This window comes from Pseudozyma flocculosa (genome assembly GCF_000417875.1).
Source record: "Pseudozyma flocculosa PF-1 unplaced genomic scaffold scaffold00009, whole genome shotgun sequence".
NCBI classification, from domain to species: Eukaryota; Fungi; Basidiomycota; class Ustilaginomycetes; order Ustilaginales; family Ustilaginaceae; genus Pseudozyma; species Pseudozyma flocculosa.
Window position 1 is genome coordinate 736,538 of NW_006920877.1, and position 16,614 is coordinate 753,151.

The 16,614-nt window shown below is 61.3% G+C and overlaps 4 protein-coding genes across 4 annotated transcripts; 1 reads left to right on the forward strand and 3 right to left on the reverse strand.

Annotated features, from left to right (window-relative positions):
- Window positions 1-72: 72 nt before the first annotated feature.
- Window positions 73-1,882, reverse strand: PFL1_06942 (uncharacterized protein; the record flags this gene model as incomplete). Its single annotated transcript, XM_007880759.1, has 3 exons — window positions 73-345; window positions 439-1,082; window positions 1,201-1,882. The coding sequence occupies 3 exons, from the start codon at window positions 1,880-1,882 to the stop codon at window positions 73-75; spliced, it is 1,599 nt and encodes a 532-aa protein (XP_007878950.1).
- A 386-nt stretch (window positions 1,883-2,268) lies between these two features.
- On the forward strand, window positions 2,269-3,757 carry PFL1_03192 (uncharacterized protein; the record flags this gene model as incomplete). The annotated part of the gene is made up of 2 exons (XM_007880707.1): window positions 2,269-2,881; window positions 2,976-3,757. The coding sequence occupies 2 exons, from the start codon at window positions 2,269-2,271 to the stop codon at window positions 3,755-3,757; spliced, it is 1,395 nt and encodes a 464-aa protein (XP_007878898.1).
- A 98-nt stretch (window positions 3,758-3,855) lies between these two features.
- PFL1_03193 (uncharacterized protein) lies at window positions 3,856-5,760 on the reverse strand (the record flags this gene model as incomplete). Its single annotated transcript, XM_007880708.1, has 5 exons — window positions 3,856-3,881; window positions 3,970-4,127; window positions 4,220-5,179; window positions 5,266-5,369; window positions 5,464-5,760. The coding sequence occupies 5 exons, from the start codon at window positions 5,758-5,760 to the stop codon at window positions 3,856-3,858; spliced, it is 1,545 nt and encodes a 514-aa protein (XP_007878899.1).
- Window positions 5,761-14,379: 8,619 nt separating this feature from the next.
- PFL1_03194 (uncharacterized protein) lies at window positions 14,380-16,353 on the reverse strand (the record flags this gene model as incomplete). Its single annotated transcript, XM_007880709.1, has 1 exon — window positions 14,380-16,353. One exon carries the CDS (start codon window positions 16,351-16,353, stop codon window positions 14,380-14,382), a length of 1,974 nt encoding a protein of 657 aa, XP_007878900.1.
- Window positions 16,354-16,614: the final 261 nt, after the last annotated feature.

Below are 16,614 nucleotides of genomic sequence, written 5' to 3' on the forward strand. Positions count from 1 at the left end.
TGATTCATCCCCTCAGGGAAAAGGGTGGTATCAGGACAGGGAGGATCCCACGGAAAGGCAAAGTCGGCGATGTCAGACGAGGAAGCCCCACCTTGCCAGCCCAGCAAGTAGGAGAGAGATGCCGATCAGGAGCGAGCTGTAGGTGGCCGACGCGAACCCGATTGTCGGGAGGCTGGTGGCCCACACAACTGATACAGCGGCGTGGAGCAGGACCAGGAAGCCAAACGTGCCGGCATACTCGGGAAGAGACGGAAAGAGGTTGAAGCCGACCGAGATGCTGAAGCCGCGTTTTGTCAGGTCGCCGAGGGAGCCCTGGCTATGGGCAAAGATGGCCGAGAGCAGCAGCTACACGTCCCGGTTGGCAAAGCAGATGGGTCAGGATCGTCAACAAAGGGCACAGCATCGATGAACCGGATAGGACGGTAGCCAGACACTCACGCCACTGCCCATGCTCCACAGCATGGCATCGATCCTCCACAACGAGCAGAGTGCGACGGAAATGGACGGCAGAGGAGCGCCCAGCACGGCTTCGACTTCTGCGCGCTCCTTTGCGAGAAGGAGCTGCTGGACCTGGTCCTCGAGCTCCATGTCGAGCTCTGATGACGCAGTCGAGGAAGTGGTAAAGCTGGAGGTCGAGGCCTGCTCCGCCTCCGAGATGTGTTGACCACCTGGGCCGCTCGTCGGTGCTCGGCTCCGCGCCTCTGCGTTATCTGGCCGTGCCACTTGGGGACCGCTCATTGTCCCGTAATTGCGCCTCTGCGCCTGGTCCGCGACGGCCTGCGATGTGCCGGGGCCATCAGTTCGCATGGCGGCCTTTCCTGGAGTAATGGTCCCAGCCGAAGGGGCGGTCCAGGTAGAAGAGCGTGAGACGGCAAGCGCCTTGATGCGCTGGGCATACGGCTGGGACGCCGCTTCACCAAGCTCAGCGTCTCGGGCTGCTGCCCCCGGCCTGAAGAACGAGACACGGCTCCATGCCGATGAGGCATCGAAGGCAAATGGTGCCTCGGATCCTTGCCAGGGCTTGTACAGCGCTAGCTGGCGAAGGATCTGGGAAGCTCCGGAGACGAACTCGATCAGAGACCCTGGTGTCGGACAAGGCGTAGAAAGGGGAAGGCATGGCTTTTCAGCGTGAAAGACGAAGGCGAGGAGGGAAGAAGGAAGGAACCGAGGTGTTCCGGAGAAGCGCGCGTGAGCACTCACAGGCCAGAGAGACCCAAATTGCAATGAAGAAGCGAGGGTCATGGAAGCTGGCTTGCCATGCCCACGGGGGCGGTTCGCGGTGGTGCCTGGAAGACTGAAGAGAGGGTGAGGCCCGAGACGCCTCGTCGAGTTGCTCGTGCAGTCTCGCCAGGAGAATGCAACTTGCGAGGTAGAAGGAAAAGATGCGAAGGCTCTCGGTGAGAAGCGACTGCAGGAGCACAGCGATCCCGACGATGAAGCGCTGCGGGTCGGCCGAGGCGGGGCGGCGACGGTCGGGAGAGTGGGTGAGGGCACCGACAAACACCAGGGACGATGCGAAGGACCACGAGGCCCTTCGCGACGCGTAAGATGCGAGCCATGCCGTGACTCCGAGGCAGGAGCAAAGGGCGATTGTCTGGATGTCGAGGAGCTGATGACAGGAGAGGCTAGCGTGGGTGGCCTTGTGGTTGCGGTCGATGGTTTGCAAGTTGCAGGTGGTGCGAGCTTGAAAGGACACGCAGAAGGCTACGACGAGGGCTATGAGGGTCGGAACGAGGGCGACGCAATGCTGGAAGAGGAAGCGATGGTAGGCTTTCAGCTCGTCGAGGCAGGCGGGCTGAGAAAGGATCGAAGTGAAGCCAGAGTCATCTTGAGTGGGTCCGCCTACACGGCCAGGGACTTCTGGGCCGTCTGTCCGGGCCATGATGGCTTCGACGAGGCGGCGGCGGGCGGCTCTGAAGCTCTCCGAAAGCGGTCTTCGAGAAACTCGAAAAGAGAGAAGAGGTGATGATGACGGTGTAACAGCGAGTGGAAAGATGCCAGGGGAGAGAGGAGAGATACCACTCTGAACTCCTGGCTGGGGGGTCCAACCGTCAGCCCGCCAACCCTTCTGGCCAGGGGGCCCCGGCCGCCAGGGGTTCGGAAATCGGAGGCTGCCAAGTCAGAGGTGCAGGCACACAATTTTGGCGCCAGAGGGGCCCACGACTTCGGCGGCAGAGAGCCCACGTCTTCTTGCCACCAACCCGACCTGCCCCCCCTTCCCTCACTGCTCATCGGTCCGTCTACATCGCAGCCGTCGAACACAACGCCATGCCAAAGAAAGGCAGCCTCAAAAAGGCGTTTGCCTCTTTCAACAGGCAGCAGGACGAGAAGAATCATCACAGGGCCGTCCAGGAGGCCGTAAAGAGAAAGGCAGAATCTCTCACGAGGTCAAACAAGAGGCAGAAGCCGAATGCATCGCCTCGCAAGCAACCCGCGACGGGTACAGGAGGTGCAGGCAGCCCGGACTCGTCGTCTGGCCCGCGGCAGAGCGGGGCTGCCTGTCCGCAGCTTCCGGCAAAACGGACCGTAGAGCCTTTCGGCCACGACGATACCATCCTCATCGTCGGAGAGGCCAACTTCTCCTTTACCCTTTCGCTGCTCTCCCAACCTCGCAACCATTCGCCCTCGCAGATCCTCGCCACCGCTTACGATTCTGAGCAGGAGTGCTACAGAAAGTACCCGGATGCAGAATCAAACGTGCGCAAGATCAGGGAACTGGCGGCGAGAGAAGACGTCGTCGTCTTTGGGGTCGACGCCGGCCAGCTCGACAAGGTCAAGCAGGTCACTGGCAAGTCCAAGGCAGGCCGCTCCGCTGACCCACTTGCCCCGCCGCCCTCGACGCGGAGATGGAGCAAGGTGTGGTTTGGCTTCCCTCATGTTGGTGAGTTTGACTCGCCTTGGAAACCCCATGCGCCCTGGCCGTGTCGCTTACCAGTAATGCGTTTCGGCTCCCTGCTCTCGCCTCATCCCCGCAGGTGCTGGCCACAAGGACGAGACAAGGAATGTCCTCGCCAACCAGCTGCTGCTCCTTCGCTTCTTTATCTCGGTCGCGCCCTACCTGACCGACGGTCCCCTACCCAAGCACGCCGCTGCCGCCCTCGGCCAATCCCAGCGGCCCCTTGCGCGAGCAGACTCCGAAGAGCCGGACCCGATGGTCGGCGAGGACGAAGAAGGCGAGGGTCTCGACATCCTCGATGCCTTCAAGGACGCCACCGAGGCGGAGAGAGAGGCTCTTGCCGCCAGCCGAGCAAGGCAACCCTTCCGGCCACCGGTCAAGCGAGGCTCGGTCCTCATCACCTTGAGGAACGCGGCTCCCTACACCCTCTGGAGCGTGGCAACGCTGGGAAAGCGCCTCCCCGAGATGCTTTCGAGCATCGTACCAATCGCACCGCCATTGCCAAAGGGATGCAAGAAGCCCACCCTCGCCGACCTCGATGCTCACGGCCTGAGCAGGGACTCCAGGCCGGCTAAGCCCGTATCGACGAAGAAACCAGGAGCCAAGGGCCAGCGGAGCCGAGACGACAGCCGACCACGTCGAGGGACACCCCGGCATTACCAGCTCTGGAGGAGCTTCGAGTTCGAGCCGAGCCGGTGGAATGGCTACGAGCACAGGAGAACCGTCGGCTGGGTCGAAGGTGTCAGTGCTGGTGATAACGAGGACCTGCTGCGACTCCGAAACCTTCAAACAGATCCAAACGAAAGGGCCAGCCGCGCCGGTGGCGGCGAGTGTCGCACGTGGGAGTTCGGCCTCGACTAGGAGTCATCTTGAAATGACAGAAGTATCGCGACGACTCCGCTGCCGACAGCAGTCTTACAGAAGAGCTTGACAGGACTGCGGCGTGCCGGGCCCTTGCTTCAGTCGGAGCCGAAGCGGTCTGGTACTGTCGTACGATGACAGCCAGTTGAGACGGTGGTGATCAGCAGGCAGATGGCGGTGACTCGCCGCGGCCCGAACCTGCATGGACTCACGGAGTACAGGCGCGACCAGGCTCCAGATATAGATGACAATGCAGAGCCAGCTGCTGACGACTCGCATCCACATGGCGGTCGAGCTGCGTCCGATGTAGGCAATTGGCGCGCCATCTTCCGAGGGGTCCGGCGACGGTCCACCCAGCCGAACAAAGCGCCTGGCAAGGCAAGGCGACCAGACGGGCGAGAGAGGTTAAGCACGCGGGCAGACAGCACGCTCTCAGCAGACAAGGATGCGGTTCGGACCCACCAGTCTGTCAGCAGCATAGCAGTGTAACATGCTGCGATCGCAAAGACGAAGTGGAAGAAGGCATAGTTGTACCGCGTTCCCTGACGCTCGTCGTCGGCTTCGTCACCGCCGAATCCGTCTCCAGCGTCTGAGTCGTCGTCCATGTCCTCGTCGAGCGCTGAAGCGGGGATCGCACCTGCTTCGACGGCCGCCATCAGGGCTTGGATCCGGAGCGAGTCCTTCTTGCCGGGCTGGTCAGTGACGACGCCTCCGCCGCCGCTGCTGGATGCATCCATCGAGTCGCGAGTGGCCAGTGGCCCGTAGCCGGATGGCGGCATGTTTTCGTTGATTGCCGCGCGCCTCTTGCCGACGAGGGCTTTGGACTGTGTGGCAGCCCTCGAGGTCGAATAGGCGATCGCCAAGAACGTGAAGACAGCACCAATCACGACTGTCGTGGTCTTGGCGTTTCCACCCCGACCTCGCGTGATCGGGTTGCACTCGATGTTGTCGCGGTTCATGACGGCGGAAGCGATGAGGTAGGTGCAATAAGCCGCGACCATGCTGCTCTGGGCCAGACCGCTGCGAGGGTTGGCCTCCTGCACCATTGGGCTGACGGATAGGCCGGTGAGGACGATGCAGAGGACCAAGTTGATGCTGATGAAGGACTGATTGAGGCTGCATCCGCTCGAGGCAAAGAAGCCATAAAGCACGCCAGTAAGAGCAATGGTGGCGGCGTACATGCCGAGCGTACTGCCGATGAGGGTGAACTTCCAAAAGTTGGAGTCGGTGGCCTCCCACTTGTCGAGGCAGGTTTCGGACCACGTATGAGCGAAGTCGACGAGGAGGACGAGGCCGACGACGATGAAGATGCAGGCAAGAATCAGGGCGAAGTAGTTGGCCCATACGATGAAGAAGCCGTTCGGGACGAAGAACATGAGGAGGGTGAGGAGCAGCCACAGCAGCACCTTGGGACCCCACCATCTGGACGTCGGCGCAAGGCAAGGTTGGTGTGGCTATCAGAGACGCAGCACACGGCACGAAGGGCAATCAGGCGCCACGGCACTCACCCATTCTGGATGGCGGCTCGCTTCGTGCGCGTGTCTTTAACGCCGATCAACAAGGTGCCAAGGATCAGGTGGAAAAGGGCCAGGGCAAACGTGATGCGATGGACCTGAGGGACGGTGCAAGGGAGCATGCGCGTGGGCGGATGGTGAGTTTGCAGCGCCTCTAGACGTCGACAGCATCTGTCGCGGACCTCTTCTTACAGCCAGGACACCATAGCAGCGGTCCTTGTCCTTGCAGTCCATCTTGACATAGTTGTAGCTCCACTCCTCGATCTTGTGCATGACGAAGCCCGTCAGGCTGAGCCATGCGAGCAAGGCATCCAGACAAAAGATGATGGCAAAGCCGACCCTGGTCGCAATCGAGGACTGGCAGTTGCACGACTTGAAGAAGGCCGAGGCGGCGGTACTGGTGCAGCAGAAGGCCAAACCGGCCAGGCACGAGGCGGACACCGAGGCCAGACCGCCACCGAGGAACGGCAGCGAAAGGAGAGCACCCATGGCTACGATAGTGAGTCGGCCGAATACGAATCGGCCGCTGGATGCGTCCAGCAAGCGGTGAACCTGGTTGGCAGGAACGAGTAGTAGTGATTGCGGAGCTGTGCGGTTTCGTGGTATGGTCGTGTTGGTGGTGGTCGGCAAGAAGCCTGTACGTGTTGCATGCGCCCGACCAAACCCAGCACGCGCTCAGAACCTGCGCCCCAACGGGAAGTGAGGGCTGGCCCTGGAGCAGAGGATGGCCTGCGGCAGGGTGGAGGGCACAAAGCTAGAGCGCGCGTGAAGCCCACGACGTCCAGAATGAGGCACTTGAGCAGAGGAGTCGGGCAAGCAACCGGGAGTTGGCAGGTGGAGGCTCAAAATTCAAAGGTTCATCTGCAGCTCTCCGCGCGAGCCGGCCCTCGCCAGCTCAGAAAATTGGAATCCTCGGCAGTGTCCTCGACTGGATTTTCGATTTTGGCCCATTTTCTTGCACGGCCAGAAATCCCGTAGCTGCCCCACCGGAATTAGGCCGTAGATGGCCTACGGCCTGAAATTGCCGTAGCAGACCGCCGATTTCAGGCCGTAGGGCTGCCTACGGCCTGAAATTGGCGCAGGGGATCGCCAATTCTGGCCGTAGGTGGCCCTGCGGCCATTTTTAGCGTAGATAACCCCCAATTCCCCAATTTCAGGCCATAGGTCAGCCTACGGCCAAAACCAACCTGCCCTTTGACACCAGCTAAGACTCCTCAAGCTCTGCCTTGTCACCGTCCCACAACGGGAGGGGCACACAGATCTCTGATTCCTTGACCTTGGTCTGCTGTGCTGACGAGCAGAGAGATGGGAAGTGAGATTGATGCCAGGAAGGAGGAGGAGGCAGGAGGCCGCGTGGCCTAAGGGCCAGGCGAGGCTTGGAACTCAGAAGAGCCCAGGCCAGCCGCACGACATCTGTGGGGCAAGGAATGTGTCCACGCCGCGATGGGGCGCTCCGTTGTTGGGGGTGTGGGCGGTGTGAGCCATGTGGAAGCCGTCGTCTGGCACTCCCAACATGGTCTCCCGGGTGGCCTGGACGGCTTCCAAGTGCGGGGCCCTGTTCATGCGGGCTGTAGCCGCTTCAAAGCGTTCCTGAGACGTCATCCAGGAAGCGGTGGTGGAGGTCTGAGCGGCATTCAAAGGGATGGCCAAGGGGGCCGGCGTCTCTGCCAAGCGGTTGTAGTTGGCCATCATCAGGCGAATCTTGTCCATCATGGATGCGGCACTAGCCGCCAGGGTGGCGATGGCGCTGAGGTCGGCTGGGGCCTGTTAGGACAGCCACGGGAGGTGTACTGAGGCGGCGTGGACTTGACTCCGCGCGGGCCTTAACGCATCTCGGACCCGAAGGCCGCGTTCCGTGCTGCGGCAGTGTCGGTTCGAGCCGTACTGTAGATAGCCCCAGATCGGTATAGCTAGATGGTTGCTTCCGGTCGTCGATTGTACTTAGTATCTATAGGATCCTACGGTGCGATATTGTCGCGCGGCGGGCTTGGCTCGGACCCGAGTTCAGAGCCTTGGCCCAGCCATCAGCCGCGCGCGCCCGCCACGCCTCCTTTCGTTCCGTCATCCATCTCCATTCTCTCCGCTTGCCTCAGCACAGATATCAATATCCCCTCACACACTTACTGTCTCCCTCAACCTCTCCCGGTACACTACGCCGCCTTAGGCCTACCTACGGTTAGCAAGACCCCTTGGGCATAACAGGGCCGTCCTACCCGGAGGAGGGGATGGGGGTCGGGCCAAACCAAGGTCGCCTGCCATGGCGTGGGATTGCTCCATGCCAGTGTCGACTGTGTCCGCCAATGCGGGGGACTTGGTGGCGTGGCCAGGGTGGCCGCGCGGGATCACCAAGCCCAAGCAAAGGTGAGTGACGTTGGAGTCTCCCATCCTAAACATTGCTGGTACCGTGGGTAGGTCGATTGTAATGTTAAGCCCTAGGGGTCTTGCTAACCGTAGGTAGGCCTAAGGCAGTGTAGTGTACCAGGAGAGGTTGAGGGAGACAGTAAGTGCGTGGAAGTAGGATCCTATAGATACTAAGTACAATCGATGACCAGAAGCAATTACCCAGCTGCTCCAGTCCTGCACTATCTACCACGCTGGTTGGACCAACACTACTGCATTGTGGGCTGCGCCCCTTGGGTCCAAGCCGTGGTGCGGCGCGTGTGGAGTTAACTCCACGCTGCCAACAAACGCCTCTCGGGGCTGCCCTAACACAGCTCAGCGCGGGCGCCAGCCAAGCGCGGGCGCCAGCCAAGCGCAGCCGCCAGCAAGGCCCAGCAAGAGGCCCGGCCAGCCGCCAGCCAACAGCTGCCAGTCGTCCGCCCAGCCAGCAGCCACCCAACACAGCCAGCCAGCAGCTGCCAGCCAAACACAGTCACCTTGCCACTTGCTTCCGCCCTGCTGCCCTGCCGCTGCTTCCGCCAGCAGCCGCTGTCAATCATCGGAAACGTCGGAGAGGCCCTCTCCGACGTCCCCGATGATTGAGGCCCTTGCTTCCGCTCCGCCTCATGTGAGTTTGTGCCGCTCTTGTCCTTCTCTGCTGATTGCCGTTGCTGACTCCTTTGCTCCCGTCTCCCTTTTGCCTGCTCCTCCCTCGCCGCCTTTCTTTGCTGCCAACAATGCTCTGCCGCTGTTGCCTGCTGCCGCGCTGCCGCTCTGCTGCTCTGCCGCCGCCCTGCTGCCGCCGTGCTGCCTGCCTTCCTGCCTGCTCGCCCCACCACCCAACAATGCCATCGCCACGCTGCCGCATATTAGTAGTCAGATTTAGCAATTCAATGCCTCTAGATACATGTGGCTGTGGGTTCAGGGGTAGACCTACGGTAAGCAGGCCGTAGGCATTCTACGGCCAAAAATGCTGTAGGTGGCCCTACGGCATCTGGGTGCCGTAGGGGATTAACGATCTCCTACGGCACTGCCATATCGTACAAGATCTACGATTTCCAAAATCGTAGGAAAATTCTTGCCCCTAGCTATGAATGCCCGTAGATACATGTGGCTGTGGGTTTGGGGGTAGACCTACGGTAAGCAGGCCATAGGATGCCTACGGCAGAAAGTGCCGTAGGTCCTCCTACGGCACCCGGTGTTGTAGGGGATTAACAATCTCCTAAGGCACTGCCATGTCGTACGAGACATACAATTTCCAAAATCGTAGGCCAAAAGCCTGCCCCTAGCTATGATTTTTAGATCATATACTAGCAACGATTTTCAGATCGTAGCTAGACCGGTCTACCTACAATTTTTGAGTTGTAGCCAGGCAGCGATCAGAATGTGAACATGATCAATTGGATCAAATACTAGCTTTTATTGCAGAGTCAAATGCTATCTACGCTACTGGAACCCACGCTGACTGGGAGACATGGCGTGCCAGTAATACCTGCGCCAGCAAGGAGGCACTCACAGCAAGAGCAGGCTGGGGTCGGCGCCGGTTTGATGGTGGCAGCTGCTGGTGAGACAGAAAGAGATAGGGAGGAGCATTGTCAGCGTTGTCGATGCGGTAGATGCGACAAAATCAGAAAGGGCGACTCATAGCTAGCAGCAGGGTTGGGCCCAATTTGGATCGTAGCCTGGCTACGATCGGAAATCGGGCATCGAACCCTATCTTCGATTTTTCGATGCGCAGCCTACCTACGACTAGCTACAATCCGAAATCCGAAATTTGGCCTAGCTACAATCCAAGATTGTAGCCACGCACCCACCCTGCCTGCCTGCCTGCCTTCCTGCCTGCCTGCCTGCCGCCTCGCCACGCCTCCGCACAGTCGAGCTCTCCGAGGATTCCGATGATTGACGGCTGCGCCTCCGCTTCTGCTCCGCAGCGAGCAGTCAAGCCGGCTGGCTAACTTGGGCGGGCAGGCGGGCAAGCAGGCTGGCTAGCAGGCTTGGGGGCTGGGCGAGCTGGCAGGCTCGGGCGGGTGCGCGGGTGGGCCGGCTGGCTGGCTCAGGGGCCGGCCGGCTGGCGCAGCTGACTAAGCTTGCGCGCGCGCAAAAAAAAAGTGGAGGTCAGGCCACGCCGCCACCTGCGTGCGTGCTCACACAGGCTTGCTGCCTGTTCTGCGTGCGTGCTCACGCGCACACGCCCTCTGCCTGACTGCCCGCCCGCCAGCTGGGCCTCGCCTGCCAGCATGGCCTCAAAATAAAGTCTAGCCCCGCTCCACCATCGCTCCTTTCCCGCGACCCTTTGCCCGCCATCCGCCCTTGCCCAACGCCGCCACCCGACCGCAATCAACCCTCGCCCGCCATCGACCCTCACCTGCCACCGGTCCTTTGCCCACCGCCGCCACCCAACCGGCATCGATGCTACCTGCCGGCATCCGCCCCAGCCGCCTCGTACCCCCCCCCCCCCTTTCCAGCTGCGCTCTGCGCCGATGCCACCACCATCGTTGGCTTGCCGCCACCGCTACTGCCACCGTCGGCTTGCTGCCACCAAACCCAACTTGCCACCACATCAACGCCAACTCGCCGCAACCGCCCAGCCGCCACCACCCACACAACAAAGACCGCCTTGCTTGCGTGAGTCACAACGCGGTCTGCCCGAGCAGTCCCCATCTGCCAATCTTGTGCACTGACGCAGGTTCTCTGCTGCATCTTTGCCTCCCTGCAGCATATACGACAACACACCTACGGACGATTGCCACACCACGTGCTCCGTGGATCATCAAGATGTCAGCATTTGAGTCGGTCTTTTTGATTCCGTCGCATCTACCGCATTGACAACGCTGCGCCTGGCACAAATGCTCCTTCGTTCTCCCCGTCTCACCAGCAGCCGCCGCCACCAAATCGACGCCGATCCCGGTCTGCCCTCGCTGTGAGTGCTTCCTTGCTGGCGCAGGTGCTGCCGCCAGTCAACGATGCTGATGATGGCCTTGGTTTCTGCCTCATTCCCTATTTTCACCTCCTCTCCACCTCCCCTTCTGTCCATGCTCTGCAGTCGAACGCTTGCCCCCGCAATTGTACTAGTAGCGCAGATAGCTGTTGCAATCGAAGCTAGTACCTGATGCAACTGATCGCTGCCTGGCTACGATGCGAAAATCGTAGGTAGACCGGTCTAGCTACGATCTGAAAATCGTAGCTAGTATACAATCTAAAAATCAGCACGGCCTGTCTGCATCCAGAAATCGTTTGTGTAGAAGGATCTGCTACGATCTGAAAATCGTAGACAGGCATAGCTAGGGGCAGGCTTTGGCCTACGATTTCGGAAATCGAGATGATCTACAAAAGTGCAGTGCCGTAGGACATCGTTAATCCCCTACAACCCCTGGGTGCCGTAGGTGGGCCTACGGCATTTTTGGCCGTAGGCATCCTACGGCCTGCTTACCGTAGGCCTACCTCCGCACTCAACAGCCGTATACCCTACTGGCATTGTATTGCAAAATCTAGTTACACTGATACGTGGCGGCGCAGCGACAGCATTGGTGGGTGGCAGGGCAAGCAGGCAGGAAGGCAGGGCGGCAGCGCAGCAGCAGCAACGGTGGTAGAGCGTCAGCAGCAAAGTGAGGCGGTGAGAGAGGGGCAGCAAAAGGAAGAGTGGAGCGAAGGAGTCAGCAACGGCGTGCAGCAGAGCGGCAGAAGAACGAAAGCGGCAACAGCAAACTCACATGCTGAGAGGCAAACACACATCGTGCTTCTACTGCTGCTGCTGCTGCTGAGCGTGGCGTAAGGGCAGCGCAGAGGCAAGGAAGGGCACAGCAGGGAGGTGGACATCAGCAGACAGAGCATAGGACTCACCAGAGCGGCAGCAGACAGAGCGGCAGCAGACAGAGCGGCAGCAGACCAGCGGCGGAGCGGAAGCAAGGCCGTGAATGGCCAAAATCGTCAGAGACTTTGGAGAGGCCTCTCCAAAGTCTCCGACAATTGATGGCGGAGGTGGCGGCAGGCAGAAGCAGGCGGAAGCAGCGGCGAGGTGGTTGGGCGGAAGCAAGCAGCAAGGTGGCTGCAGTTGGCTGGCTGGCTGGCGGCCTGGCTGGCTGCTGGCTGCGCTGCGCTGTCGGCTGGCTGGCGGCTAGCTGACTGGCGGGTACGCTGAGTGGGCGGCAGCGCTGGACTGACGGCTGCGCTGAGCTAGCGGCTGTGCTGGACTGACGGCTGGCTGGCTTGGGTGGTGGCGCGGCTGGCTGGTGGTGCTGGCGGGTGCTGGCAGGTGCTCGCAGGGCCTTGCAGCTGGCCTGGGTCGGCAACTGGCGGCTGGCTGGCAGGTGGCGTCGGGTGGTGGTGGTTAGGACGGAGAGGTTGGTGGGTGGGCGGCGGATGGATTTTGCAAAGGGCCGGGTGGCAAAGGGGCCAGCGCGCGCGCGCAGGGCCTCCTGTGCTGACGTAAGCAAAAAGTGCCATTTTCTGCGCAGGGTAGGGCCGGCGCAGGGCCGTAGGCAGCCCTACGGCCAAAAATGCCGTAGCTGCCCCTCAGGAAATGGCCGTAGGTGGCCCTACAACCCCAATTTCCATCCGTAGGGGGCCCTACGGCCATTTTCAGCGTAGATGATCCCCGATTCCCCGATTTCAGGCCGTAGGTTGGCCTACGGCCAAATCCCACCTGCCCTTTGACGCTAGCTATGAGGGTACGCCTGTCTACAATCTGCCAGATCGTAGGTTGACTCTGCTGCTAGCTATGACTCACCTGCTGACATGCCGATGATCTGCTAGGTGCGTGGCAGTTGTCCGTAGGTGGCATTGTTGTGTATGCGGCGGGAGACAAGCAGAGATCGCTGTCAGCGCCCCAGATCAGCAGGTAGGGACCGCGCGCGTACAGCTTGTGACTCATGCTAGCGAGAGGCGGTCTTTGTTGTGTGGGCTGTGGAGGCGAGTTGGCGTTGGCAGTAGCGGCGAGTTGGCATCAATGGTGGCAGGGTGAGGCGGCTGGGGAAGGTGATTGTCGGTGGCGTCGAGGTCAATTGGGCCGATGGCAGCGAGCAAGGGCTGACGGCGGTTGGGTGGCGGCGGTGGGCAAAGGTCCGATGGCAGGCAAGGGTTGATGACAGGCAAAGGTCCGATGGCGCGCAAGGGTCAATGGCAGGCAAGGGTCGATGGTAGTGGTCAGAAGGGAAGGAGGGACGGCGGGCAAGACTTTATACCGAGGCAGGCGGGCGGGCAAGGCCACGCTGGCGGACAGGCAGGCGGTCAGGCAGGCTGCCTGCCTGCGTGAGCACACACGCAGGCCAGCCAGCGAGCCTGCGTGAGCACGCACGCAGGTGGCGGTGTGGCCTGGCCTCCACTTTTTTTTGCGCGCGCACAAGCTTAGTCATAAGTCAGCCATGCCAGCCGGCCGGCCCCTGAGCCAGCCAGCTGGCCCACCCGCGCACCCGCCCGAGCCTGCCAGCCAGCCTGCCAGCCACCCACCCTGCTGGCTGGCTGGCTTGGCTGGCAAGCTGGCAGGCAGGGCGGAAGCTGGGCAGAAGAGCAGCTCAATCATTGGAATCCTCGGAGGCCGGCCTCTGAAGATTCTGATGATTGACGGCCATTGACTGTGCAGAAGCGTCGGGCGGCAGGCAGGCAGGCAGGCAGGCAGGCAGGCAGGCTACAATTTTGGATTGTAGCTAGATTGTAAGTAGGCTGCGCGCCCAAAAAACTTGTACACAGGCATCGATGCCCGATTTGAGATCGTAGGCAGGCTGCACATCGGAAAAATCGTAGACAGGGGTCGATGCCCGATTTCAGACTGTAGCCTGCGTACGATCAAAATTGGGCCCGACCCTGCTGCTAGCTATGTCTGCCGCTCTGCTGATTGCCGTTGCTGACTCCTTCGCTCCTGTCTCCCTTTTGCCTGCACCTCCCTCACCGCCCTTCTTTGCTGCAACAATGCTCAGCCGCTGTTGCCTGCTGCTGCGCTGTTGCCTGCCTTCCTGCATGCTCGCCCCACCACCCACCAATGCCATCGCCGCGCCGCCGCACATCAGTGTAACTAGATTTTGCAATACAATGCCGGTAGAATACATACGGCTGTGGGTGCAAAGGTAGGCCTACAGTAAGCACTGCGAGGGAACCCCTATGGCAAAATATGCCGTAGGTGATCTACGGCCAAAAATTGTAGGGGTGTAACGATCTCCTACGGCACTGCACTTTTGTAGATCATCTCCAATTTCCAAAATAGTAGGACAAAGCCTGCCCCTAGCTATGATTGCCAACTTGCCACCACCACCCATACAACGCCAGCCTCTTCTTGTTTGCTTGAGTCACAAAGCTGTCCGCACACAGTTGCCATCTGCTGACACTCATAGCTAGCAGCAGGCATAGCTAGCAGCAGGCATAGCTAGCAGCAAAAGGAATTCCCGATTTTTCCTATTGCACAGGCTGTGCGATCCAGGATTTGAGAGTCGTTATACAAGTGCGATCTGAAATCCTGGCCACTATGAGTGGATTTCAGATCGCAGGCAGGAAAATCTTAGGATCTCAGATCGCAGCTGATCGCACGCCTGCTGCGATCTGAGAAATTGCACAAGCTGGCTGCAGCTGGATTTTCAGATTGTTATACATGTGCGATTTTTTTTTGACCAGATCCTGCTGCTAGCTATGAGTCTCTTCATTTCGTTTCTGATACTATCAACCTCTGCAGAGGCGATTCCGCCCCGCGAGGTATGCAATACGCTACGATGCGATGCGAGGTTGCCGCCCGGACCGCGCGCGCTACAGCTCCTCGCGCTTCGACTTGGGCTTCCAGGTGCCGGCGCGCACCTCGTTGAGCATGCGGATCCCCTCGGGGCGGTAGCTGTCCTTGACCACCTCGGTGCGCTCTCCCGTCGGGCTGTTCTTGAACCGCAGGTGCTTTTTGCCACCGGCGTCGTAGCGCGGCCACTGCGGGCGCGTCGCCGCCGCCGCACCGCCGCCGCCATCAGCGCCCTGCCGGCCCTTGACGGCGTTGGGGTCGCCCGTCGTCACAAATGAGATCCAGTAGCCCGCCATCTCGTCGGCCAGGTCGATGTCGCGCCGGGCGGGACCCAAGGCGTTCTGCGTGGCTAGCGGGTTGCGGAAGACGTAGCAGACCTCGGCAAAGTGCTGCGCGACGCCGTCAATGGTGGCATTATACTGCGCCTGGTCGAAGCGGCTGACGTAGACGTTGCCGGCGCCCGACTGGGGCGACGACAGCAGCTCGGCCACCTCGCGCCGCGGGGCCACCATGCGCAGGTCGCCAAAGATGGCGCACGACCGGCGGTCCTGGCGGCCCGAAAGGCTCAGCAGGCCGTCGCCCGCCTGGTACGGCGGCCACAGCCCTTCCTCGTCAGGGTACGCCTCGAGGAGTGCCATTTGCGCCGCCTTGGTGAAGCGGTCGTCGCCACCGAGGCCGTTCTTGTCGATGATGGCGTCGATGATCTGCTGCGACGTGTTGACGCCGCGCACGCCAAACGACAGGCCCTCGTTGATGTTGTTGTGCAGGATGATGGGCTTGCCCTTGACAAAGTCGCCGTCGAGGAACGACCTCTGCAGGTCCTTGGCCACCAGTTCCCCGTCCACCTGCGGGTTCCACAGCGCAGCCGGGAACGAGTACGCCGGGCTCAACGAGACCTTGGCCAGGTCGCCGAGCGGCAGGCGGCGGAGGCAGTCGAGGTCGTCGCGCGCGCATCCGGCTGCCTGGGTATAGTTGGTCCAGAAGCCGTTGAGCTGGTCAGTGTAGAACTGCGAGCGCGGCTGGGTGGCGTAGTAGGAGCTCTGAGCGATGGTGCGCGAGAAGAGGCCATCGTCGCGGCCGCGGTACGCCGTGTTGTGGAAGAGCATGCTTGCGCCGCCGGCCGACTCTCCGGCGATGGTGATGGCATCGGGATCGCCGCCAAACGCGGGGATATTGTCGCGGATCCAGTGCAGGGCGACGCGCTGATCGTACAGGCCGAGGTTGGTGATGCGCTCCCTGTCGGCCACGTCGCCGACGGGGAAGCCGAGGGCGCCGGTGCGGTAGTTGAGCGAGACAAAGATTATGGGCTTGCCCATGCCCACCGACTGGTCGACGAGGAACGAGCCGTTGTAGCGCTGGTCTGCCGATGAGCCCATGTTGAAGCCGCCGCCGTAGATCCAGACAAAGACGGGCAGCTTGCCCTTGTTGGCGTCGCTGGCGCTGGCGCTGGCCGGTCGGACGACGTTGACGGTGAGGCAGTCTTCGCCGGCGCGGTAGGTGACAAAGGGGGGCGCAAAGTCGTTGTCGATGCCGACCGTGTAGCAGGCGGGCGAGTAGCTCTTTGCGCTGCGGACGCCCTGCCAGGTGTGGTTGGCGGCGAGGCGCTGCGGACGCCTGAAGCGGCGGTCGCCCGTGGGCTGTTGGGCGAAGGGCATGCCGAGGAAGAGGTCCTGGGCGCCATGCTTGATGCCAAACCTGGAGAGCGTGGCCTGTGCATCGACCGTCTCGAGGCGGACGCCGGCATAGGAGCCGTTGCGGAGGCGGACGACGGGGTCGTTTGCGATGGCGGCCGGGTCGAGCGGGTCGAGCGAGTTGCCCAGGTTGGTGCAGCCGTCTTTGGGCGCGCAGTTGAGCGAGCTGACGGTCGTCGTCGGGTCGTCGGCAGCGGCGGCGGGAGCCTGGCGCGTGGCGAGGGGCGAGGCGGTGGTGGCGACGGCGCCCAGTGCGAGGCCCCACAGGGAGAGGGCGAGGGCGAGGGAGCGAGGGAGCTGCATCGTCGATGAATGGCTTCCTTGTTGATGACAAGAGGGGGAAAGGGGCTGAGGGATGTGGCAACAAAGGGTGGGCGTGGCATGCTCTGCTTGGCTTTATAGGCGGTTGCGCTTGGTCGAGGACCAGGGAGGATTGGTTGGTTGCATTTGCGGTGCCCCGGCGCAATCAGCCCGTCGTCCTCTGCGCAGGCGCAGCATGCTCGGCCCTCGGACGGACGGAAGCAGGAGTGCGCGGTAGGGCACGTAGGGCAGTTGGCGCGATGG